The sequence below is a fragment of the Protopterus annectens genome, chromosome 9.part0 (assembly GCF_019279795.1).
Source record: "Protopterus annectens isolate FY-2018-M chromosome 9.part0, PAN1.0, whole genome shotgun sequence".
Taxonomy (NCBI): Eukaryota; Metazoa; Chordata; order Ceratodontiformes; family Protopteridae; genus Protopterus; species Protopterus annectens.
The window spans coordinates 812,487,958-812,515,754 of NC_056743.1; the positions used below are offsets into that span (position 1 = coordinate 812,487,958).

The following is a 27,797-nucleotide window of genomic DNA, read 5'->3' on the forward strand; positions in this document are numbered from 1 at the left end:
TGTGGTACTCCAGATCTTGCAGAGGCAATATGTCTATGGTGCAGGCCTCATCATTCCCCCTGTGCAGTCCAGTATTCCCCAGTACCACCCTCCCTGTCATATGGAATTGCTTACGAAGGTACTCAGATTTTGTCTCATCTGAACATAGACAGTACAATACATAAAGCTGTACATGCATCAGATATTATCATAAAGGTAATGGAAATGTTTAATTATGTTATTTATTGCGTGCCTCTGAAGCCATGGTGGTACAGCGGTAGCATTGTTGCCTCACAGCAAGAGGTTCTCCTGTTCAATTCATGGCTGGAGTGCCTTCTGTGTGGAGTCTGCATGTCCTCCCTGCAGTCGAGTTGCCTCTGAAAGACATGCTTGAATGGGCATGCTTTCGCTGAAGGCTGGGCGTCGGGCTGGCAACTCGGCACCATAAAAAAATCTACTGCCAATCATTAGCAGACCAGAGTTCCGCTGTAGTGACCCCTAACCGGGAAAAGCCGAAAAGACAAACAACATTGTGTGGCTCTGGAAATGCAACTTTGAAAGTGGCAGCTCATTAAAGAAGGTTGTTGCAATGTACACCTTCCAGTTATAAACGGGCAGAGGACAGACAACAGCTCCAGCGAAACCCCCTCCGGGAAAAAAAAAAAGCAACAGCAGACAATTCTTCATGACCTGCAGTAATTTTTGAGTCATTAGTACTGATGCTGTTAATACACTTCTATGTATAAAGTAATTAAACTGCATTTCAGCTTTGTCCAAAGTGGAAGACATAACTATAACAGCATTTCTAGGTTATATCATGGATGAGGTCCATCTAGGATGATTCAGCAAGAGGCAAAGAATCCTATAAAATACCACAGCACTCATTAGGGAATACATATGTTTCTCTACAATATATTCTCAACCCGAAAAAATAAACACGCAGGCTTTGTAATATACCTGCAGCCTTATAGTATTGGCTTATTGAAATTATTATCAGCTAAGTTTCTGGGAAGTTCACTCTAGTCAGTAATGAACTGATTTATTTTATTTTTATTTGGTGGGATCAGCTACAGGAATTTTCAGACATGATTTTATTACAAGAAGGAAAGCAAAATGTATGTATGCAGAATAAATTATTAAGGTACTACTAATGCACAAGCTGTACTGATGTCATTGAATGTTTGGAAAGTACCTCAGAGACTTACTTCTGTCCTGGATGGTTACTAGAATGTGCAATACTATTATGTTTCCTAGGTGTCCAGCACCTCTACCTGCCTTATTTGTTAGATAATTAATTTGAAGGATCACTGTCGTGACTATTCCAGTTTTAGAGTATAATTACATAATTATAGAAGGTGTATCTTGGTCAACCCAACTACATGAGCTTCTAGCATTTTTTAAAAAAGGGATAGGATATTGTGCTGACAGAAGTGAGTTCTAGAACTAGGGTCCACTTACTGAAAGAATGAAATGTGCTTGGAAGGTAGCTCTGAGGGGTACTATCAACTGCAGTCTGTGGGAAGGCTGAGGTGAGCAGGTTTGGAGCTTTACAGAACCTGCTCGGGGGATAAGCAATGATTAAGGTGAAGTCATTTGAAACTTAGTGCTTTTGTGGTGTTTTGGGGATGTAAGATGAATAAAGTACATGTGCTTTTTAGAGGACAATGAAGTGGTGTTCTCTTTAGAGACAGCTGCACGTACAGCAACAGACATGTTTTAGTCATTTTTGGATTTTGTTGATGTTAGCCCTGAAAGTTTATAATCATTAGCAATGAGTACATAGTCAAGTCAAAGTCAACTTTATTGTCATTCAGAATGCACAGCAGTGCAACTGAATGAAATTGAGTTACTTTGAACTCAATGTGCATACAACATATACTAATACTAATATTAATATGACAATAACACATATACTAATGCTCATCCAACAATAACAACAGTAAGACATTTATGCAGTGGAATAACAAGTACAATGACATGCATTAACACTATTCCACTTACATGTCTTCGTCAGTGCCCAAAATATTGCACAGATAATATATTGCACAGATCAGAATCACACAGATTTCAAATTGCACTGAATGCTAACTTGGCCTATTGCACAGAATGTTAACTTGGCGTCATTAATATTGCACATAAGGTCTAAGATTGTGCTTTCATAGAATTATTGCACATCTATGAATTACTTCACCATTCTAACTCCAGACTTCAAGTGACCAGCATGGTTTATCTTATTATTGGAGTTCAGAAGTCTGATGGCTTGTGGAAAAAAGCTTCTATTAAATCTGGTGGCTTTGCAATGCAAGCTATGGTATATCCTGCCAGAAGACAAACAGGAGAACTGACCATGGGCAGGGTGAGTGCAGTCTATCACTATTTCCATGGCTCTGCTGAGGCACCGAGCAGAGTGCAAGTCCTGGATAAATGGAAGTGTGGACCTGATAATTCTCTTCCCCACTTTCACCACCCTCTGAAGAAATGTGTGATCTGAAACCCTGCAGTTTCCATACCACATCAAGAGATTACTAGTCAGGATACTTTTGATGGTACCCCTGTAGAAGGTTGTGAGAACTGAAGGTGGTAGTTTTCCTCTCCTCAACCTTCTTAGAAAGTGTAGACACTGTTGTGCCTTCTTGACAATGTGATTAGTGTTTATTGACCAAGACAAATCTTTAGCGATATGCACCCCCAGGAACTTGGTGCTCTTCACCCTTTCTACTGTTTCTCCTTTCATCGTGAGTGGAGAATGAGCCTCACATCTCTTCCTGACGTCTACTATTATCTCCTTTGTTTTATTCACATTGAGAGCCAGGTTGTTGTTGCCACACCAGCCAATCAGTTTGTTCACCTCCTCTCTGTAGACTTTTTCATCACTGTTGCTGATGAACCCCACCACTGTAGTATCAGTCGCAAACTTAATAATGTGGTTAGTGTTGTACCTAGCAATGCATTCATGTGTCAGCATAGCGAACAGCAGGGGACTCAAGACACATCCTTGAGGTACTCCACTGCTCAGTGTGATGCTCATCGAGGTGTTGTTGCCTACGCATAACTTTTGTGGCCTGTGAATAAGAAAGTCAGAATCCAGAATACAGTTGCATAAAGGAGTGCTAACACCCAGATGGACCAGTTTCTCGATCAGATGTTGGGGAATGACTACACTGAAGGCCGAGCTGAAGTCAATAAATAACAAACAAAAAAAAATGGCAGAGGACTGCTAAAATATCCCAAGTTATTTATTGTAAGCACTTTCATTCATCAACATCATCAAATGAACATCTTCTGGGTATGAAGAAGTTCATTTAATGGTGTTGATGAATGAAAGCATTTACAATAAATGACTTGGGATATTTTAGCAATCCTCTGCCATTTTTGTTTGTTATTTTAGTAGTTGAATTTTTTTTCATTTTTTGAAGTCAATAAATAACATGCAGACATAGGATAAGTGAAGTGCCAGTGAGATGGCATCTGCCATAGAGCGATTAGCTCTATAAGCGAATTGGAGTGGGTCCAGTTTTACAGGAAGACTTGATGTTAAGTAGGCTTTGACCAATCTCTCAAAGCACTTCATTACAGTGGAGGTGAGAGCTACTGGGTGGTAGTCATTCAGGCTTGAGGGTGGAGACATCTTGGGCAGTGGTATAATGCTTGTATTCTTGAAGCACTTGAGTACTGTGGCCTGATGCAGAGAAGTGTTGAATATGTCGGCAAGAACAGTAGTTAATTGGTCAGCACAGACCCTGAGCACCCAACCACAGAATATTGTCAGGACATTGAGACTGGGATAAGTTTGATTTCACTAGGATTGGCTTGGAATCAGTGACATTTTGTGCTAGTGGTCATACAATATTTTCATTTCTACTTGTAACGTGATTATTGTTTTTGTTGGTATGAGATTTGAAGATTAATATATGTTTGGTTCTTTGTATTTATAGATACATTCGAGGAATGGCTTGCTGGTGCAGAACACAGGACTGTGTTCATTGTACAAGACATTTCTGAGTATTAAGGAGCATAAGTATCTCTTGCCTAATTTTTGGTTGAGGCTAAGGATGCTCATCATTTATGCAATGTCTTTAATTTAGTGCATGTTGAACTGTATCATAGTTTGGCTGCATGATCAGAAGACTAAGATACGTGTGTAAATCAGATGGGCTGCATGATCAGAAGACTAAGATACGTGTGTAAATCAGATTGGCTGCATGATCAGAAGACTAAGATACGTGTGTAAATCAGATTGGCTGCATGATCAGAAGACTAAGATACGTGTGTAAATCAGATTGGCTGCATGATCAGAAGACTAAGATACGTGTGTAAATCAGATGGGCTGCATGATCAGAAGACTAAGATACGTGTGTAAATCAGATGGGCTGCATGATCAGAAGACTAAGATACGTGTGTAAATCAGATTGGCTGCATGATCAGAAGACTAAGATACGTGTGTAAATCAGATTGGCTGCATGATCAGAAGACTAAGATACGTGTGTAAATCAGATTGGCTGCATGATCAGAAGACTAAGATACGTGTGTAAATCAGATTGGCTGCATGATCAGAAGACTAAGATACGTGTGTAAATCAGATTGGCTGCATGATCAGAAGACTAAGATACGTGTGTAAATCAGATTGGCTGCATGATCAGAAGACTAAGATACGTGTGTAAATCAGATTGGCTGCATGATCAGAAGACTAAGATACGTGTGTAAATCAGATTGGCTGCATGATCAGAAGACTAAGATACGTGTGTAAATCAGATTGGCTGCATGATCAGAAGACTAAGATACGTGTGTAAATCAGATTGGCTGCATGATCAGAAGACTAAGATACGTGTGTAAATCAGATTGGCTGCATGATCAGAAGACTAAGATACGTGTGTAAATCAGATTGGCTGCATGATCAGAAGACTAAGATACGTGTGTAAATCAGATTGGCTGCATGATCAGAAGACTAAGATACGTGTGTAAATCAGATTGGCTGCATGATCAGAAGACTAAGATACGTGTGTAAATCAGATTGGCTGCATGATCAGAAGACTAAAATACGTGTGTAAATCAGATTGGCTGCATGATCAGAAGACTAAGATACGTGTGTAAATCAGATTGGCTGCATGATCAGAAGACTAAGATACGTGTGTAAATCAGATTGGCTGCATGATCAGAAGACTAAGATACGTGTGTAAATCAGATTGGCTGCATGATCAGAAGACTAAGATACGTGTGTAAATCAGATTGGCTGCATGATCAGAAGACTAAGATACGTGTGTAAATCAGATGGGCTGCATGATCAGAAGACTAAGATACGTGTGTAAATCAGATTGGCTGCATGATCAGAAGACTAAGATACGTGTGTAAATCAGATTGGCTGCATGATCAGAAGACTAAGATACGTGTGTAAATCAGATTGGCTGCATGATCAGAAGACTAAGATACGTGTGTAAATCAGATTGGCTGCATGATCAGAAGACTAAGATACGTGTGTAAATCAGATTGGCTGCATGATCAGAAGACTAAGATACGTGTAAATCAGATTGGCTGCATGATCAGAAGACTAAGATACATGTGTAAATCAGATTGGCTGCATGATCAGAAGACTAAGATACGTGTGTAAATCAGATTGGCTGCATGATCAGAAGACTAAGATACGTGTGTAAATCAGATTGGCTGCATGATCAGAAGACTAAGATACGTGTGTAAATCAGATTGGCTGCATGATCAGAAGACTAAGATACGTGTGTAAATCAGATGGGCTGCATGATCAGAAGACTAAGATACGTGTGTAAATCAGATGGGCTGCATGATCAGAAGACTAAGATACGTGTGTAAATCAGATGGGCTGCATGATCAGAAGACTAAGATACGTGTGTAAATCAGATTGGCTGCATGATCAGAAGACTAAGATACGTGTGTAAATCAGATTGGCTGCATGATCAGAAGACTAAGATACGTGTGTAAATCAGATTGGCTGCATGATCAGAAGACTAAGATACGTGTGTAAATCAGATTGGCTGCATGATCAGAAGACTAAGATACGTGTGTAAATCAGATTGGCTGCATGATCAGAAGACTAAGATACGTGTGTAAATCAGATTGGCTGCATGATCAGAAGACTAAGATACGTGTGTAAATCAGATTGGCTGCATGATCAGAAGACTAAGATACGTGTGTAAATCAGATTGGCTGCATGATCAGAAGACTAAGATACGTGTGTAAATCAGATTGGCTGCATGATGAGAAGACTAAGATACGTGTGTAAATCAGATTGGCTGCATGATGAGAAGACTAAGATACGTGTGTAAATCAGATTGGCTGCATGATCAGAAGACTAAGATACGTGTGTAAATCAGATTGGCTGCATGATCAGAAGACTAAGATACATGTGTAAATCAGATTGGCTGCATGATCAGAAGACTAAGATACGTGTGTAAATCAGATTGGCTGCATGATCAGAAGACTAAGATACGTGTAAATCAGATTGGCTGCATGATCAGAAGACCAAGATACGTGTGTAAATCAGATTGGCTGCATGATCAGAAGACCAAGATACGTGTGTAAATCAGATTGGCTGCATGATCAGAAGACTAAGATACGTGTAAATCAGATTGGCTGCATGATCAGAAGACTAAGATACGTGTGTAAATCAGATTGGCTGCATGATCAGAAGACTAAGATACGTGTGTAAATCAGATTGGCTGCATGATCAGAAGACTAAGATACGTGTGTAAATCAGATTGGCTGCATGATCAGAAGACTAAGATACGTGTGTAAATCAGATTGGCTGCATGATCAGAAGACTAAGATACGTGTGTAAATCAGATTGGCTGCATGATCAGAAGACTAAGATACGTGTGTAAATCAGATTGGCTGCATGATCAGAAGACTAAGATATGTGTGTAAATCAGATAGCTGTTAGTAGTCAGTATAATAGAAACATTGTTGATGAAAAGTGAGAAAGTATCAGGCCTACCACAGACCCTAAACGGCCTCCTAAAAATCGAGAATTAGGGAGTGAGATAGCTGACTATAAGGCTATATGAATGAGTCTACTGTCCTGACATTGCTGAAATCATGTTTGATAAATATCTTATATGCTTGCCAACGACTGGAAAGATGAGGAGTAATTTGTCACAGTGGACTTGATTACAAACCTTAGACAGGTCTGTATAATCTGTACCCATTATGTGACACAGTTCTGTGTTACTGTAAAAATTGTCTGTAAAAGAGAAACTAACTGTATTTGTGTTATACCTTTGTCTGTAAACATGCTGTCTTCTGCATAAAATATTGCTGTTTTTAAGATGAGGTGTTAAGTGCCCTGGGAAAGTTTTTTCTAGAATGCTTGACAGGGTAAGCATATTGGAATAGGTATGAATACGTATGGTGCTGTAGGACTGGGAATTTTGGAAAAAGGTAAAATTCTTCCAGTTTGACATATGTCTGGAAAGGTACCATGAGACAAAGCCATCATGGGCATGTAGGAGTTTTGGGTAAACCCATGGCAGCTTGGACAGTCATAAGGATCAGTGGATTTTGGCTACCTGTTAACTTTGCATTGAAGAATTGAGTATAATGTTGGCTAGGCTTCTTCCCCCTTACTTACCTTACTCATGCATGCTAACCTTAACAAAATCGTGACCCTAACCTTACACACCCCTGCTTAACAGTACCACTATACCCAACACACAGTAACAGGCATATGCAATATCAAACATGCATAGAACTAAATCTATCCCTTTACTTAGCCCCACCTATAACCCTCGCCCACAAACATTCAAACACACTTTTATACACCCAGCACCAAGCGTGCACAATACTAAATCTATTCTCTTACCTAGCCCTTACTTTAACCTTAACCTATGGACACTCACACACAAACACACAGTTTCATTCCCACTTACCTCTATCACATGAACATTTAGTCAGTAATAGCAAAGTTTGATGTTGCCTGTTTGATAGTACATACATTTGACCACTAACAAGATCAACTATCTGTGACAGCAAAAACAGCTTTCAACGTTTGGTCCATTCAAACAAAACAGCATAGATATATATGAACATACAAGTCAGCTGCAATGTACAGATCCAAATCTTGGTTATTTTAAGTGTGTGTGCATGTGTGTGTGTGTGTGTGTGTGTGTGTGTGTGTGTGTGTGTGTGTGTGTGTGTGTGTGTGTGTGTGTGTGTGTGTGTGTGTGTGTGTGTGTGTGTGTGTGTGTGTGTGTGTGTGTGTGTGTGCATGTGAGTGTGCATGTGTGTGTGTGTGTGTGTGTGTGTGTGTGTGTGTGTGTGTGTGTGTGTACGTCTGTGTCTTTGTGTGTGTTTTGGGGTGAGTTGGTGGTACAGCACTACATATAGCTTTTTATCAGGAAGCTCAAAGTTTTTTTTAATAAGTATGGACGTTCAAAGAAATTCTGTTACAGTCAGACAATCTCAAACTGCAAACTCTGAAAATTTATATTCTAGATAGTAAGTTAAGTTGCCTAAATGAAGGAAACAAAAAAAATCTATAAAAAAGAATTGCTACTTACATTAGTATGAGACTGTGGAATAGATGGAAAGCTTTATAACAGATTCATCACATCTACTTTCAGAATGTATACATGCTTACAAGCAAGCCAGGCAATATATCATGATTACTTGCATGGTACAACTCCAAACATCATTAATCTTCAGGAATATATTACATTTCAGCAAGTAAAAGTCTGGAGATCTACAACTACAACTAGAGGTTTCCTCTTTCTTTATGAACCCTCGTCCCATTTACACTTATTCAGACTCTCCAGTATTGTTTTACTTAAGTTCATAAGCTCAGGTTATATTCACCCAGTATATAAGACACTGGGATACTACTTTACCTAGTATTTTATTGAAAATAAATTGCTTAAACATGCAGTGCTTTTTCTTTCATAGTTACGTTTTTCCTCTGGGCATCTGATGCCCATGAGCATCCCCCTGCCTCATTGCCATCATTTGCCTTCATAGTGTTATTCATGTGGCAGTAAAGCCAGACACCCTCAGATGTCTTGGCTTAGTTCTGCATTGAATTCACAAGATGTTGGCCAGTGGAACTGGTTCTGCTTTTGTGCACGAATAATGCATTTTCAGTAGGAGGGTCATCTTTGCAGATCAAAAAGAAGTGTCTGTATACTGTGATAAGGAGGAAGAGGAGGCATTGACAAGCAGCATTTCATTCCTTCTGTAGTACTCAAGATGCTAATGTGGTGCTGGAGATCTGACCTCCATGAATGAGATCCCCTTGCTTTTGTGCTTACTAGGCCTCAGACTGGAACCATTCTGGAACCTGGTCAGACTGAAAATAAACAAATGTACTACACTTCATACGGGAATGCCTCACATTTAAAAGCATGATAATTCAGATTGTTTAACCCGAACATCCCAGGTATAAACTATACTGACATAATTTAAGACAATGTCTACAATTATAGCTTTAAACATGAGCGGTATTTATGTTACATACTCAAATCTTGCCAAGGGTTTGATTGTAAGCCTAATACAATAATACAGTTATACAACTGTACCTTAGTAAGGGACATTGCTAGCAACAATCTTATTAGTGTGAGAGAGATAGCATTTATATTATTAAAATATCAGAAAGTTCTTTGTGTGTTTATAATACAATGAGAATGGTCTCCTTTTTGGAAGTCTGAGTCTTAATAACGCAAGTCCTGAATCTACACAGACTTAAGTGAGACTTAACACAGATAACTGCAAACCTTTAAAGTTGTTGATGTATGTTTAAAGCATTTTTTGCAGGGGTCAACCTCTTGCACCCTCTGATCTGAGAGGTTACACCTCAATTTATTTTTACTTATATACTAACTCCAATATTGCTGTGCCTTAGGGAAGAGGGGATACTCTAAAATACAACAATTTTGGAGTTGGTATGCATTTCTCAATTACCAGACTTCAACATTCTTGCAGTTTCATGGCTCATAGTTAAGATCCTCACACATACAGTGAAAACCCATGAGAATGTAAGAGCATGATTATAACTGGATATATGGTTTTGTAAATTATCTTATTTAATTAGTAATCAGATGAGACCAAAATACACAAAGGTGGCCATTTTTAGGGTAGTTATTTGTGTGTGTGTGTGTGTGTGTGTGTGTGTGTGTGTGTGTGTGTGTGTGTGTGTGTGTGTGTGTGTGTGTCTATGTATGTCTATGCAGAACACAGACCTTTACAGAATGAGACTGACGTGCTGCTTTGAATGAATGGAGGTGCTCCCTTGACGCATGGTAAATGTCTTTCATCCTGATGTTATTTCTAACTAATCAACATCATTCACCTATAAATATTGTGGCTCTTCTGACACTGGAAGCAATCCTGTTAAGAGAACTCTCAAACACATTTTATCAAGTTATGTCATCTATGATAATCTTACAATGTAAACAAGACAATCTGATTACTGTTAAGGCACTTTTCAAGGCAATAATAATACATTATTAATTTTGATTATTACAGTTTCTTTCCAAGTAACGGAAAACACCCAATTTGCAAACATTATTTAGTAAGCGTAACTGTCATTTTTTTAAAAAATAGAAGTAATAATTATTTAGATATTAACGTTTGGTTATTGGATTGTTTTCTCTGATTACTGACCAAGGCTCAATGGCTACAGGTGTGTCTAATCTGAGATGTAGTATTGAAGGACTGTGAAGCTTTAAATTATTTGTAAATAATTTAAAAAGCATACAAATAGATGGTATGGGATTCAGACTTAGATCATGTAGTTATACTGTGCTTATTCAATTTCCATTAATCAAACCACCTGCAATACTAACAGCCCACGAGCAAAATGTTAAAACTGGGTCGATTATTTTTGTTTCCATTGCAATGACATCCGAAGTCAGATTTGACAGGATTTTGTCCTTTTATTCAGTAAACTACAGACTCCTTAGGAGCAATCTGTACCTGACATTTCAGGCCATTATGGATCCAGCAGCCCATAACATATTATACCTCCACAAATCAACAATCCAGGGATCTAAACCTGCTTCAACAAATTAACAAAAACATGGTGGAGAGCGAGATTAGTAACAGAATGCTTACCCCTTCCTTTGAACAAACTTCTTCTCTAAATTAAGTTGTGTGACACACCATCTTCCTTCAAAATGAAATTAGGTAACTGGATGGTTATCCACAAATACACCGGGGCCTGCTGCTCCTGGAAAAAGGTGGTAAGGTTTAAAGGGGTACTAAGGCATAAATGACCACAGGGCCCAATTGTCTTGTATTTGTAATGATTCTATGATTCTTCTCAATAATGAGTGATCAATATGAAATATATAGCAGGAAGTTATCTGGTACATCTCAGCCTAAGACTTACTTTGCTGTGACATGGACTTCTTGTCAAACACTTCAAATTTTGTCTTCTTTTACTATAATCTATTTAATACACTCCATCATTATCTGTTCCTACTAAGTCAGTGTAACTTTAAACAAATTAATTTTCCTTTAAGAAACCTGTTTATTATGACGTATTGCATTTCCATAGGAAATGAGTCATTCCTTATGATTATAAGCAGCTTCTCTTCTGCTTTAAATGCCTGAGTTGGTTTGCTTTCAGTCATATTTGTTTTGTCTTTTACATTATTACAAAACTACCACAACCTTGCATGACATATTAATCATCGAAAATTCAGCTAGGTGTTCTGCTTCAATGTTCTCAGCTGTAACAATTAAAGATGGGGTTTTCAGACGGCCTTCTGTAATAGTTGCAGGGCATATTACAACATTTAAGTCACTGTGATGTCTAGAATACTGCACAAAGCAAGTTTACTTTTCTAACATAATTAGGCATGGCTTATGGCATATGCATACTTGATAAGTATATATAAACACACTTTTTAATTGGATACATTTAGAATGGCTTCTGAAAATGATTTTTATACATAATTAAATGTGTATGTTACTCATCCATTGAAATTGATTTGCCCTGATCTCAAAGGCAATATCTCCCCACAAACACACACAAAAATATATATTCACCTTCAGACTTTCTCTCCCACTATAACTTGGTCTTTAGTTTAAATCTCATGCACTGTATTGTCATTGCAATTAGTTGACATAAACAGAATGAAATAGCATTATTCTGGACAGTAGCTGTGGGATACGAACTTTGGGAACAGCCACCTAATCTAACTTTGAACATGAAAAAGGCATGCTTTTTTTATCCAATCTTTGGGTTTTTCAAAGGTCTGAAGGTATTAGTAGCCACTTATTTCCACATAGAATGAATTGACTCTAGACATATTCACTGGTACAAGCAATAACTCTAACATGAATATATACTGTATAACAAGGGCTCACAGCTACATGAATTCAGATCAAAACCTTCATAGTAGTTCTATGTACTAAAGCTCTACTTTCCGCTTAGACTGCTATTCCTCCATAACAGTTCATTGTGTTTATTATATTTTCATTCTACTCTTGTACATGTTTGCTTAAAATAAAATTATATTACTAGAACTAGGTATTTCTATGTAGCAAATATTTTGGACTTCTATCTAAGCCAGAAGTTATGTAAAAAAAGCTATAGGAATATATGTGAGTGTGTTTGTGTCCCTGTGTGTGTGTGTGTTTAAGAGAGAGAATGTGCTGAGGGTTTTTCATGCCAGTCGTATTCAACATAATGAGACATTGGCTATAATTAATTAAATTATAGTACATTAATAAGGTAACATCAATTCTTATTTCACATACATACATGCGCACACACACTGAGAATATACAGTCATTGTATAGAGCAAGTGCCCAAAAAAATAGAAAAAGTAATCATTTTAGCAAAAAAAAAAACTAGGTGACCTATAATAACATTAAAATATATTATTATGGGTTCATAAAATCAGCAGATATAATGGTTATACAGGAGTTCTGCTATAGTATCTCATAATAGCATCAAAGTGTATTATGGAGTCATGAAATCTACAGATATAATAGTCATACAGTAGTTCTGCCATAATAACGCATAATAACATCAAAGAATATTTTATTACAGATTCATGAACTCATCAGATATAATGGTCATACAGTAGTTCTACCATAGTGTCTCATAATGACATCAAAGTACATTATTATGGATTCATGAAATCAGCTGATATAATGGTCAGAGTCCTTCCATAGTAAGTCATAATAATAACAAAGTATATTATTATGGATTTGTGAAATCATTAGATATAATGGTCATACAGAAGTTCTCCCATCTTGTTGTATCTGTTTACTTTCTTTGTCATCTGGCAGATACAATTATCAGAAGTGGTCTTTCTCAAACACATTGTAGCAGACATACACACACACACAGGCAGGCATGCAAACAATATAGCTCATGATGAAACCGATATGTCTTCATAGCTGTCCCGCTGAAGACTGCAAACTGTGGAATCAACTTTCTCACAATATCTGCATGCATGTTTTATATACTTCTTACTGCATGTTTAAAAAAATCTATATGCAGTACACTCCGCACTTCTTAACAAGACAGCGCAAGACTGCTTTAAGATTCCTGCCCTACTGTTGGGACATCCATCTATTTGGACAAGCAAGAGCACCTAAAACACTGCTGACCAACACATGTTCCTGTGACAATGTCAGTGTTCCCCCAAGGTGCTGCAACCATGAAGTAATATTGTAAATTAAACCATGAAGTCTAACATGGGATTACATAAAGGGCAAAATGTCAGTGAAATAATTAATTACTGTTAGAGAAATGCAACAGTCTCTGAATATGTTTCATCCAGTCTCTACTCAATCTCTCCACTGAAAATGTAAGTTAGTACAGTTCAGAAACTTTTTAAACAAATCTATGGTGAAAACCCATAAAAGATCTGGTGGAACATTTTAGCAGATTTTTACAAACCAATTCAGATGCATTGTTATTTCAGCTAGGAATTACAAATCTCTGTTGTTTAGTATTTTACATCCCTTATTGCTAGGCTGAGTAATGCAATTTCTCCTTTTGTTTATACAAAGGTACTGAGTCCATTTTAAACCTAAGATTACTGGGCGGTATCAATTTCTACCTTACCCGTAAGTCAAAAAGTCGCTGTACCTTTTCCTTCTTTGCCAAAGATATCGGTAACTTCACCTGTTGTGGCTTTAAAGATATTTTCCTATTTGTGCTAGTACATGTTTTCATCCAGATTGGCTTTTTTTTCCATTTGCCTGTCTTGATTGGATTTCTCTAATGAATGACCAGTTACTACAGATACTTATCTTTCTCTTGTTTCAGACTATAAATAAACTGCGTTGTATACTTATGCAATGAAATCAATGGTTGTTTATAAAAATCACATTAAAAGCATGTAACCTCACATTTTGTTAAACTTTATATAACTGCTAAGGAGTATTGCTAACCATGCATGTTGTATATAATATATTATTTATATATTGTAGAAACATATCATATATATAGAAATGTAGTCATAATCTATAGTATATGGGTTTGAGCTGTGGAGATAAGTGAGCATTGTGTGTGCAAACCTGAAACATGTTCATCATATAGCCCACAAATTATAAATGAAAGTTTTAAGCAAGTTCACCTATAACTCTCATCTTTCATAAAAAATTCATTGTAATATTGCAGGCCTTTTACAGGAGTGGATTAGGATTCTGCAACTAGTGATCTTTTTGTCATGTGACAGATGATGCTTCTAAAACATATTCATGAATTTGTAGTAGTCTAAATGCAAATACGTGCTGTGCCATGAAGTGCCATCAGAAATTGAAAAAAAATATAAGCTAAATACAAATGCAAAACATAATGCTGTTAAATCTGCTTGAGTGCTTGATGTCTCTAGAGTAATACAAAGAAGTATCTTTGAATCATAGGCATCACACAGTGAAGCTCTTGGCTGTGCAGCTCTCTTCATAAATCTGGCATTAGTTTTGCATGCAAACATCTCAGTAGAAGCAATACATGCACCAGTAACTTTAAACAGAAGGAACCTGCTGTTTTCAGTAAAGTCACTTTGCAAAGCAACTTGGTAAAGTGAAAGGTGGTTCAGAAAAACTGAATATCTTTGATGTATTATAAAGAATTGGCATTCTGTATTTCAACTACAAATCTTAGCTTTTCAAGGCCTAGTTATTATTTTCTCAATAATTTCTTTTAGACCCTATTTTATCAGTGCAGAAGCATCTCTGTCAGGGTGATTACGCACATTGCTAAGCATAAAAGCAATAGTGATGTGGTAAAAATATATATTCATAAATACACACACAATAGATAAATAGATGATATTTATACCATCTACTTTGACTAAACTATTTTCTAATATTTTTTATTTTGATATTCTACACCTTATGATGGTGTACAATATTGTTTATCCACCATTCTTATTGCTTGCCCTCTCCAACCAAACTCATCTCATAACCCTCATTATTGGTAGAGTTGACAGACCCTTTTCAATAAGCCATCAGCCATGTCCTAAAAAAATTTCAGCTCTTTCCTAAACCATTACCCCAAATGGTTTTCTCTAACATCTTTCTGTTCTAAAGCCATCATTTTTGGTAAATAACTCTTTGGATTCAGCCTGTTCATTTTCATGAACTTCTCTCACTATAGTGCATCTATATCTAATTTGCCAGAAATGCAAGTGAAAACAAGTGCACTTTCTGCAATGGTTCTTGCTTAAAACAGATGCCTTCTAATCCTCTCAAATGATCCTCACAGAGATGAGTAGCAGGAAAACATTGGCATTACCTTAGATAGACATTTCTGTATTTCCATCTAGGCATAGTAACACGTTTAACAAAGAGCAGAAACGTTTTGTGAGTGATCTCTGGTTTGGTGCCCACGACAGTGATCTTCCACATGGTATTATAATTTCCTAGTAGTTAGAACTCTTTACAGATGCAATCAAAATGAAGTAGCTGTAACATTTGCCCTTTACCTGCAGTGACAGAATTTTACCTTTGGGAAATGGTTCAGTTGAAGAGGGCAGAATATGGCTAGAAAATTCAAAGAAATGTTAAGGAATGTTGCAAGTAAATGCAAAATACTAAAAACGCATATATCCATGATTATATAGACTGCATGCTAAATAAACAAAATGGAAGGAACTTAACCAAAATAAAGAGTAATAAAATGTTAAAACTAAAACGTAGGGGGAAATAAATGGTGGAGAGTGATAATAAAAGGTTATGACTTTTTGTGTGCTTGGGTGAGAGACGGCATAAAGCACTTTAGAAAAACGTAGGTTAGGTAGATACAAAATGAGTAAGGGATACTGAGAAGGGAGATAACTGACAAAGAACAGGAGAGAGATTGGAGGATAGTGAGAAGGCGACATGTAAACATCCGCTGTCTAGTAATTCCATCTATCGCTGACTCACCTGTTCTGGTCCCTGGAAGCAGATCCTGCACTGCGGGGTGCGCATACCACTGTCCAAGCTGCTAGTCAGCGACACAGCGTCCAGGCCCGGCTGCTGCACCACTTTGGCGCTGTCCTTCTCCAGTTCCAAGGCCTGCAAGCCTCGGGGCCGCATCTCGGCAGTGGCGCCATAGTACTCCTCATCATCGTCCCGGGACGAGCAGTCGGCGAAGGGTGGCCAGCCGCAGCCGCCAACCCCGAGCCCCCGCATAGCTGTAGATCCTGACCTCCTTCTCCTGTTATCGGTCTCCGGGTCGGGGTCGCTCTGCCTGGAACCGGATCGCATCAACACCAGTACCTTCAGCTCGTTGAAAAACATACGGATCCGGTATTTGAACATCATTTACAGCTGAAGTCGTATTGTATTTTCCCCAAAACGGAAATAAATGGCAAGGCCCCCCCAAAATAAAGAAATTTAAAGTCAAACAAACAAGAGCTGATCAAATGTATACGTGAATGTATTTTATTCTCCCGAATGGAGGGAGACGTTTGCTTGGGCAGCAGAACATCTAAATGAATATGTATCAATAACAACTGCAAAACAAAACATACTGCTTAATGCAAACATGAAACATGCAAGGGAAAAATTAAAAAGCAGATGCAATCAAATAAGTGCTTGCAGGTGATGCCCTTTATGTACATGCACTGCCATACTACACAAGCAGGTTTAATGCGAAAGAATTACAAAAATAAATAAGGAATAGTCTAAAGGACTGCCAAAAAGAAAAGGAAAGACAGGGCAAGGGAGTAATTAAGGTAAATGCAGGTGGAGGTGTGGGTGGGGCAGTGGTACTACTCTTAGTGCAAAGCCTGTAATGGAAGGTACAAGATGAAATTTAAATACTTTGATTAAAAAATGATCAGCCAGCAAGCAAGCTCTTATGCAAGCGGAAAGCAAAAATAATGCCAAAACGCGGGTCATTAATTTGGATTAGATATTCCTCTGTAAAAATCATTGATCACAGCGGAGTTTGTTGACCGCATCATATTCCCAAGCCTCATTTCTTAAATGTCATATAGTATCCAGATGTTGTAATCCAGGGGAAGAGAAACCGGTAACAATAGGCAAACCTCAGTCGAGCCTTCCAGTTTATATGCTTACATGTATTTATTTTAAATATGCATTACGCGTGTGGATAACGCTTGCAAAAAATAATCATTATTCCTACGTTTCCGCTTTTCTGCAAACAGAGAAAGGTAATTTCAAGCTTCTTTTGTTTCGGCTGAAAGCATCTCCTCTTGCATTCGTAGCAGCATCCTGGCACAACCTGCCGTTTTATCCATGTTTTTGTTTGCCATCTAAAGCAAACTATACGTCTCCTTCTACAGCGGCGGCTGCTGTTGTTGCTGCACAACTCACAATCCGAGGCGTTGGCATTATAAATCACATCACTTATCTAAATACAGGCAGTATAATACACAGCATATCCTTTCACAATACACCCTCCTCTCCGATCATCCATGCCTTCAACAGTCTTCAAGACCAAATCCAAAAAAAGCCTGCAACAGTATTGCAACAGCCATTTCCCCTGCTTCCTTGAAAGCTCCTTTGAAATTGTCCTGTGAGCTGCTTCTGCTGCAGTGTATCTATCCAGCATTAAAACATTCATCAGCTACTGAAGAAAATGAGTTTGAGATTGGATCTATGTAAATATGGCTTCTTCTTCCGGCAAAGCATGTTAAATAAAACATTTATTGAGAATTTTGAGGGGTTGGGGTGGAAGGGGAGAAAAGGCTGTAGTCTGCTGGCTGCGCATCGGCAGAGCAACACAGAGTGCTTAGGCGATCGTGACGTGGCGAGACAGACACGTGCGGCCTTTCCCGGGAAATCTGAACTGGAATAGCAAGCCACCCTAAGGAGTCTAGTTGTTATAATGGGTGCATCCAGAATGAAAGACGCAGCCCAATACAACCTTCTTATTATGAAATTCATGATTCTTTTCTAAGTATTGAGATGGTTACCAGTCTCCTTTCTGTCTTTCTGTCACAAAGTGTGTGTGTGTGTGTGTGTGTGTGTGTGTGTGTGTGTGTGTGCGCGCGCGCGTTCACGTGCGCGAGTATGTGTGTGACTAAACATTCCTCGGATTGCTAGCATTCTTAATATACATACAAACAAAGGAAGTAGCCAAGAATTTGCACATGTGCCCTTACTTTTTAAGTTAAGAAAGCTAGTACACTAAATAAAACGAGTGTCAATCATTCTGCACTTATTCAAAAAAGATTAACGTAAGAGTAGTATTTTGTTTCTTGCACTGAACCTGTTGCTAAAGAAATTGGCAGATGGGGGTCAATGTTACTCTTCATTTTTAAATATGGTTAATAATACACGGAATTTATTAACAGAATATGCGAAATTTGATTTAAACTGCGTTTGCTTTTATTGTTGCAGAACACGTGGAAAATCGCTATTTTTGTATTTCTTCACGTGATATTTGTTCCTGCACCCATTTTAGTTATCATATGATAGGTTGCTTATCGGATTCAGGGAATCTCGGAATTTTACTTCTTCATGGTTTGCGAAAAGTCTGAGTACTGTCCATGGTGCTGAACGGGAGTGCTTCAGCAGTTTGACAACTAGAACTGCGCTGTTATACGTAAACCGGTATTCTCAGACGCAAGAAAGCATGTCTCTTTCCAAAGCTGATGAGACTTCCACTAAAATACCACAAAATTGTGACTTATTAAACAATGACAATCCCTAGGGGTGTAATTTATATTATTGCACTAGTCTTATTTATTTTCAATAAAGTCACTGCATTACATGTTTTAAGTTTTAGTCTCTCACTTCCTCACATACACACGCACGTATCTATATGCATACACATACATAGTAGCGACTGATACAAGTAGCCCCCATGTCTAAATGATTGGATAAAGGTTTTGTAAGTGTATCTTTTTCTTGCTAATATGATAAAAAATTACCATGTAATCAAGATAAATATATAATTTATAGTTACAATAAATTGATGATGGTACTTTGTAGCATTTTAAACGTCTAATGCTGACAAAATTTCTATATTCCCCATTTGCTATCAGCATGTTGAAGCATTTATTTGACCTTATATCCTTTATGTCACAACTTACAGTATGTTCCCCCTTCTATTAATTGCTCTAAATATTTTGGAATAGTAGTACAAGGGCAGGAATAGACCCCATTCCTAAGTCAGAGTAAAATTGGAGTTCATGAAATAAGGACTGCTTCAGTCATTGATCTTACCAAGATTACTATTCTCAGCACTCACAAAGTAGCCAGAATTGCTCCCATCTGCAGTTCACATGGGGTTACATGTATTTCTAGCATTTTTAAGTATGCTTGTATTTTTTTTATTAGTTCTGTTGTTCCTACTACTATTGGAACTGCCTGAGTATCTTTCTTCCACTTTGCTCTCATTTCTGAATGCAAAAACTGGTATTTTATAACTTTGTGTCTCTTGGTGTGTAAGACACTATAGTCACTCTGTATAGCAATATCAATGATCAGTGTTACTTTTGTCTTTTTTTTTTCTTCAACTACATCTCATTTTCTTATCTGTTACTACTGGGTGACCCCATGTTATCTGAACTTCAACACTGTCAATGATGCTTCATGGTTGTTTCCAATGCTTGTCAGCTATTTCTATTATATTGTTTATACAAAACTTTGTGCAACAGTCTTGCCCCATTATTGTGCCTTTCATTATACAGACTCTCATCCATGAATGTATCCCACACAGCCACAAGATACTCAGCTGTTTCTGCTTCTATTTACAGAACCTGTCTTTGCAGGTTTCTCTCACTTTTCAGTAGATTTTGTGAACCAACATGTATGTAGCCAATTATTTTGGGCTGCTAGTATTAGCTTTTCATATTTTTGTTTAATGTTAACTCTCCTTACTGATTCCCACATAAAATATTGGTCAACGTGTCTGTTCTATACTTGCCACTACATTTGTTTCTTATGGTTCCTTTCTTCATATTCTTTCCTTTATTTTTGGTACTTTCATGTTATCCGATTCTTTTCTACTTCTGATTTGATTTCCATTTCCATTCTGTACAAAAATGATCCTTCTTAATTAAGTAAAGTGTCATCTTAGATTTCTCCTCTTTATGCTTTAGAATGTTCACTGTGTTTTGATCTGAAGAGGTCAGAAAATAAGTATGCAGTCCCACAACTGCAGAATTATACATGCAGTATTTTTGAGAAGGTTTATATCTCATTGACAGTGAGGAATGTATTGGCTTGCTAGCCAATGTGTTCATATATCATTTGATAAACACCAAGATTTTTTTTGTCCAATTGATTCAGTGCTGTTTGTGGCCAGACAATCATGCCAAAACTGTAAGTTAGAATAGGAAGAAAAATTAATTTATAGCTTAGACTTTGTTCTTTGTTTGTATGTATCAAGACAATTTTCAATATTAACTTTTGTCTTCTCAAGTATTCTTTACTGAGCTTTGTTCTCATTTGTTTGTGTTTTATTGCAGACCCTTCATCTTTTCCCAAATATTTATATACTTTGTCCTGCCAGAGTTCCTAAATCTCACATTCCTGGCCCAGGTATTTTTGTGTGCCTGTGTGTGTGTTGCAACTTTCCTTTTATAAATGTTGCTTTTACGCATCTATCAAGGCTAAATATCATTTTTATATCATCTGAGAAATTCTTACTATTTGTAGTTTTGCTTTCATATCATTGTCTGATGGACTATACAATTTTAAATCATCCTCAAAAAAAAGTAGATAGGATGTCTTTGAAAAGGTTGGTTTCTGGGAGCCAAGTTATAACCATAGACTAATCTTCTAAGTAAACACCTTAACTGATTAATGGCTAAACAGAACAACAAAGGATCATACATGAATATCCACCTTTCAATTTTAATCCATGGAATGCAAAGTGTATGAATTTTTATTGGATGCAAAGGCAATAATGTGTGATTCCCTTTGTACTTAGGCTAGTTATTGACAGTAACTACATTTTGCTACATCCAAGTATGTGACAACTTTGTCATGGCTTTGCCATTGTTTCATAGTCACAGTAATGTAATTAATCAATGTAAGGTGTATGTTATAACACCTGTAAGCATTCCATTATACATAAATGTGGGGTGCTGTTGAGCATGTGTTTCTGTACTCGATCCCAACTATATTTAGATTCTTCCCCTTTTTACAGATCTTTGTTATGAGCTTGTTTAACACAGATGATCCTTGGCTCCATATGACTTTCGTCCATTACCTTTTTGTTCTGTTGTCAAGATTGACTTTTTCTAGATGGCTATAAACTTTGCCTGCATCAATTCCACTACATAATTTATATATTGTCAGATGGCAAATTATTGGTCTATAGGTCTTAGGATGGCTTGCAGGCTAACCCATAAGGAGGACTATCATTTTTCCTATTGTTAACCAGGTTGGTGTCTGTTCAGGATGCACATATAAGTAAGTTCTATTCATGGTTAATTTTTTGTGTAGAGAAGTTAGGTACTGCATCTCTGCCTGGAGTTCTTCATTTTGTCGGGTGTTCTGTGGCTGATACTTCATCAAAATTGATATCCTGCATATTAACACTTCCTACTGTCTCTCTTAATTCTTCCAACCATTTGACATATTTGTTGTGTTCAACAGGGTCTTCATAAATGCTTCTCTGAAATGTAATTAGTTCTTTTTTGGTGGTGTTTATATTTCTCTTGCTTAGTTTTTCTGTTTGTGTTCATACTTTTATTTTATTATTGGAAATACTGTGTGATAAATCCTGTTCTGCTCATTTTGTCTGAAATAATACTGTATATATTCCACTCAGTCACTGAGCATGTTATATGAGTAAGTTAACTGAAGTCTTTGACAGCTATCCATGTGTCTAAATGCCAGATTTTAAGAAACATTATCAATAAAGTTTAAAAGTAGATTGTGCTTTGATAAGTAATCTTTTCAAATAAGTGTTCATTATTCCTGTATTCACTGCATGCATGTTCTAGTCCAACACCAGTCAACTGTTATATACTGTATTAACTAATAAATAATCTAGCAACAAATTTCTGAAATAAATGTAGTGCAATACCCAGATTAAGGGTCAAGCTTCAGTTCTAATAATTTTCCCTGAAATATGTTGTAGATAGCACTCAGTAAATGAACGGGATATACGGTTAGGTTAACAGATGTCCTACACAGCCATACATGTGTGTAACTGCCAGATATCATATGACATTAAGCATTACAGTGTAAAAGGAGATGGTGTTTGATAACTAATGTTTTCAAATAAAGTGCTTATTATTCATGTGGTCACTACATTTGGTTTTCGATCTGATACCATACACAGCTATGCATGTGTGTAAATGTACGATTTCACACAAAATGTTGCAATAAAAGTCTTAAAAGAGATGGTGCTTTGAAAATTCATTATATTCAAATAAAGTGCACATTATTCCTATAGTCATTAGTTGTGGGTTCTAATCCCATGGCAGCAAACTGAGAAATGACCAGCTGTCTAGTATAATTATTATACATGAATATACCTCTCAGCCATCATGATTTTTGCAGAATGTAATCACTACTACCCCATATGTCTGGTCCTTGATTAGCAGATGCATGGCATTACTTGGAATGCAATTTATTGGTAAATCCATTATCAAAACACCTTGCTACTAATGTATGAGCACACTATAACAATGTTCCCTGTAGTTATGCCTTTATACCATCATTTGGTAGTACTTAGCCCATAATGTCCCATGCTAACAGGTTGAGAGCTATATACGTGCAACATTGTCCATACAATATTTGCAGTCACTGTACTCACAACTGACATCTTACATGTACAAGTATGTAGTAGTAGTAGTCTGTGTAGTAATATTACCTGCAAAGTTACTAATGTTTTCTCTCTCTCTCTCTCTTACCCACCCCTCCTCTTCATTAATTATATTTATTATTATGATTTGATATTAAAGTATTATTTGCAACTACCTCTTATGTTGGCCTTATGTATGATTTCATATTGCTTTGTTGTTAAAATACTTTCATATACTTTATTATGTTCCTCATTATATTCTTTTTTATTTCTTTTGATTAATCATTATTATCTTCTATTATGTTAATACTAACATTTGTTTGGTTATGTTTATTTTTACCTTATGTTTATATTTAATTTACTACAGTGCAGCAAGGTAGGCTGGTTCCAGGTGATCCACCTACCTTGGCTCCCCCAGCCATGTCACCAGGGCCCAGCACATCTGAGATGCAGCCTGGTGGCACCCTCTCTGCTGCCCCTGCACTACCTGGGCCATCGGGTAGTTGTGCCCCACAGACTGGGGCTAGTCCCCCCTCTGGGATTGGAAGTTAAGGTGGTGATTATGTCACCCATGAGGAACTGCCAGGCATGGTGCATGGGCTGCTGGGCCAGGCTCTCGGTGCATGCCTATGCTAGATGAGAGCATGCTGTCCATCCTGGTGGGGTCTTCTCACTCCACAGGAGCAGTGAAGGTACAATGCTGACAGTCCCATGGGTGATGACTTGAGTCACACTGCTACCATGTCTGATGGCCATGGGACTGGGATTCCACAACACCCTCCCCAACCAAGGTGTTCACCCCTCTCTTGTGTCACACATCAACCCTGTCTGCTGTCTTGTCTGTCTGCAAAAGCTTCCTCACCTTCCCAACTTATCTCCCCCACATGTACCTATGCCCCATCCCCAACATTCCACTCTCACCTTAAAAAAAAAAAAAAAAAAAAGGGCACCTGTCCATACATAGCTCTCTATTTCACAGACGTGTCCACTGGACACACAATTTGGTCCAATTGGCTTGACAATGCACTTATGTTGTCCTAACCCCTTTCTCTGGGGTGGCAGTCCTAATCAGCTAAAAAAATTGTTAAAGTGCACTGGTGTTGCTATACAAGAAATGGATAGCTATGGTTCTTTCCTACACCACTCCTGCACATACCTACCTGCTTTTCACTATGTTTCCCTCCTGCTTGCACCCCATTTCACAACTGTCCTCTCTCCTCATTTTCATTTCTTTAAATATTTTTTGCACTAAGCTAAATGCTGCTGTATTGATATATGTTTGTGAAAAAATCTTAATCACATTCAAAAAGTACACCTGTGCCCTATTTTGAACCTAGAACCATCACACTTGTAGACCAGTGCATCAAACCTCCAAGCCATACATCTGTTAATTAACACAGGTGTTTTAAGCAAAACATAACAACTGCCATATTCCCACCAATAAGCGCATTTAAGCAATGCTGTGCATTGTGCCGCATTGCTCAAATGTGATAAAACAGTTACTAGAAAAATGGGAATGTAACTTGAACTCTGGTACAGCAATACATCACTATAAATCAAGGCACATAACATTATATGTAAGTGAGGTCTCTAACAGTAAGTAACTGCAATTATATCTGCAACATTTAAAAATACACCTGCTAAAACATTAGTGGAAAAATAGGTGTTTAATTGGACTCAGGTGGAGAAATACATCCCTATAAACTCATACACATAATAATGTATGTAAATGAGGTATGGAACAGCATATAAGTATGCATTTATATTTTGAAAAATACACCTGCTATAGCAGTGACTCAGTAGCTCAGTCTGTTAAATGCTTTGAAAATATTAATTTTTGGTACACATGGTCCTGGGTTCAAATCTAGTGGTGCCTAGCATTTCAAATACATGCATGTGTATATCACCATTGTTAATTCTGATATGAATGACCATCTCATCACCTATCTATCTGCCCAAAGCATTTCAGCTGGACTGTCTGCTTTTCAATGATGGAAGTCAAAGGCCTGCAGATAGGAACACAGTTAACATATTCCTATTACAACACTAGAAAGTGCATAGTGTGTCAGGTCATGAATCACAATGTGTTCACATAGGATTTTAAGTTATGTAATTGAAAAGAGGCCCAGTAATATCAGACTGCAGCACACAGTCATTTGCTACTGATATTACAGATTAGCACAGTTGCACAAGTAACATACACATATGGAGGTTGTGCTAACAACAAGGGTTGCCAGCACACATGTACCAGAAGATTACCATAACATAATGCATGGCTTGGCAGTTGTCTAAATGGTTGACTTAATGGTAAATGTACCCCCTACCTTGTTCAAGGACACAGCAAACATGTTTCCTTTTACTCTGTTAATGATACCTATGGCTAACACACTTACCTTAAACACATACCTCAATTTCCTGTGGGATGGGTTCCCTCAAGCAGGCTCTGGCTGTACACTAAGGCTGCCACTGGTCACACCATTACTCATAAGTGTTGTTGTCCTCCACATTCTGTAGCCTCTCTCACTATGCTTATTGCCTGCAGCAACAGCATCAACTGGAGCTTGTAGCACACACATCTGTATGCAATAAGTATCTATAACAAACATTCTCTCCATGCTGATGTAGTATCTCTACCCCAGTATTTCCACCCCATCACATGAGAAAGGGGGATGGATTCTACATTGAGGCTTTACATCTCTCCTTCAATAGTTGCATGGGATTGCCTGATTACACTGCAAATCACCTCTGTATTTTTAAATTATCATTCCTGAATCACAGATTAGCAGGTGATTGCCTCTGATACATTGAGAACCATATTAAAAAGGGAAACTCCTAGCTAGGTAAACCATTGTGTATGAGAGTTACTACTATGGTGAACACACATATATATCTGTATCTTTCAAAAGAGTATTGTACACCATCAGGTATGTAACCATTCTGTTTTCAATATGATGCATATATATTAATATAATTACGAGAAACAGGGATTACATAAGTAAGCCTTTCTTAGAACTGTGCAGGTGACATGTAATTGACCTGGAGCTGTGTAACACCTACAGAGGATGTAGACTACAGTAAGGGTTTAATGCTGTCTGTTAACTAAGGACACAAGTCTCCTGGATACTGCCTTTGTTAGCAGTTGTAATACTACACAGCTACTTTTTGGCATTGTATTATATACATATATTTTGGGGCAGCTTTCCTGCTATGGGCCACACTACAAATGGACTTCTATGCTGGGTGTCTGATCATATGCGAGCATCTGTCATGACACAAGCAGGTGTAGGTCACTGTTGGTACTATCCAAATTGCTTCCACAGCCTTTGCATAACTGTCACACTGTTGCATATGAGATGTGTAAACAAGCAGGGAATACTGATGGCCTTCCTTAATTGCTGTATCTTTACATACTGTACACCCATGTACATGATGCTGTATTTCAGATGATGACATTCACTGTAGATGTCACCCACCTTTCATTGAGGTGGAAAATGACCTCATAATTAAAGCATTACGACAACATTACCAAGTCCTGCTGTCCAGAGGGAGGGTAAATAGGCAAGAGCGGCAAGCCTTGTGGGATGAACTGGTCCATAACATAAACGCTGTGGGCCATCAGAATTGCACATATGAGCAGGTGCGACAACATACCACAGACATGATCCACAAGATGTGCAGACGGGCAGTGGAAGTGATCAGGGATCGTCCGGTCACTGGTGGTGGACCTGCAGCGGAACAACCTGTTTCAGCCACTGAGGAATTCCTGTCGAACCTTGCAACACAAGACAGCTCCTAGGCTTGCATCACACTATATGCCATGGATGTGAGTGCCACCATTTCCAGCCAAGAGGAGCATCCAGGTATGTCTAGTTGAATCAGCATCAGAATACTGCAGCATTTAACGTGTCAGGGTGCACACAGTTTTACGTGGGTGTCAGGTGTTTTATGGGGTGGGGGAACTAGGATACCTGCAGTTTTAAACTCATGCAGAGATTGTGACCCACATACTTGTTAATATAGAGGGTATTGTAAATGGGGGATATTTGAATGTATTAACAGTGTTATACTGTAACATGTGGTGCTGTTTACATTATCTCTCCCTCAATTGTTTTTCAGGACCATCAGGAATGGGAAGAGGCCATGTCCCTGCCACTGGTAAGCATGAAACATTTTTGTCACAGATGTAGATTTACTTCAAGGTATTAGCTAAAGTGTCAACCCAGGCCTGCAGGCTGGATTGAGGTACTGTCTGCATGACTGAGAAATGTAGACATATGTTCTGACTGTACACACTTTAGGGTCATACTGAGGCCTTGTAGGTGTGACCACAGTGATTGATTTCACAGTGTTACATGACTTTTCAGATGGCCATACCTGTAAACTGTGCAGAGTTCTGCAGAATGTCAGCAGTGTACATACTTTAGGCATTGTTCAAGAGAGTCCAGTTTAAAGAACTGTTGGTTTGAAAGCTTACCAATTTGGTTTAGAAATTAATGACCTCATGTCCTACTATCTCAGACCGCGGGTTGTACAAGTCTGTAATAATGGTGACCTCATGTCCTACTATCTCAGACTGCGGGTTGTACAAGTCTGTAATAATGGTGACCTCATGTCCTACTATCTCAGACTGCGGGTTGTACAAGTCTGTAATAATGGTGACCTCATGTCCTACTAA

General features: G+C 38.0%; 1 protein-coding gene across 1 annotated transcript in view; it reads right to left on the reverse strand.

The window, feature by feature from the left end:
- MARCHF9 (membrane associated ring-CH-type finger 9) overlaps nt 1-18,156 on the reverse strand; it is an 885,604-nt gene extending 867,448 nt beyond the window's left edge. Inside the window, exon 1 of the mRNA XM_044083471.1 lies at nt 16,330-18,156. Within this exon, the coding sequence (XP_043939406.1) occupies nt 16,330-16,710 (381 nt within the window). The 5' untranslated portion in view covers nt 16,711-18,156. The remainder of the gene's footprint in view (nt 1-16,329) is intronic.
- Nucleotides 18,157-27,797: the final 9,641 nt, after the last annotated feature.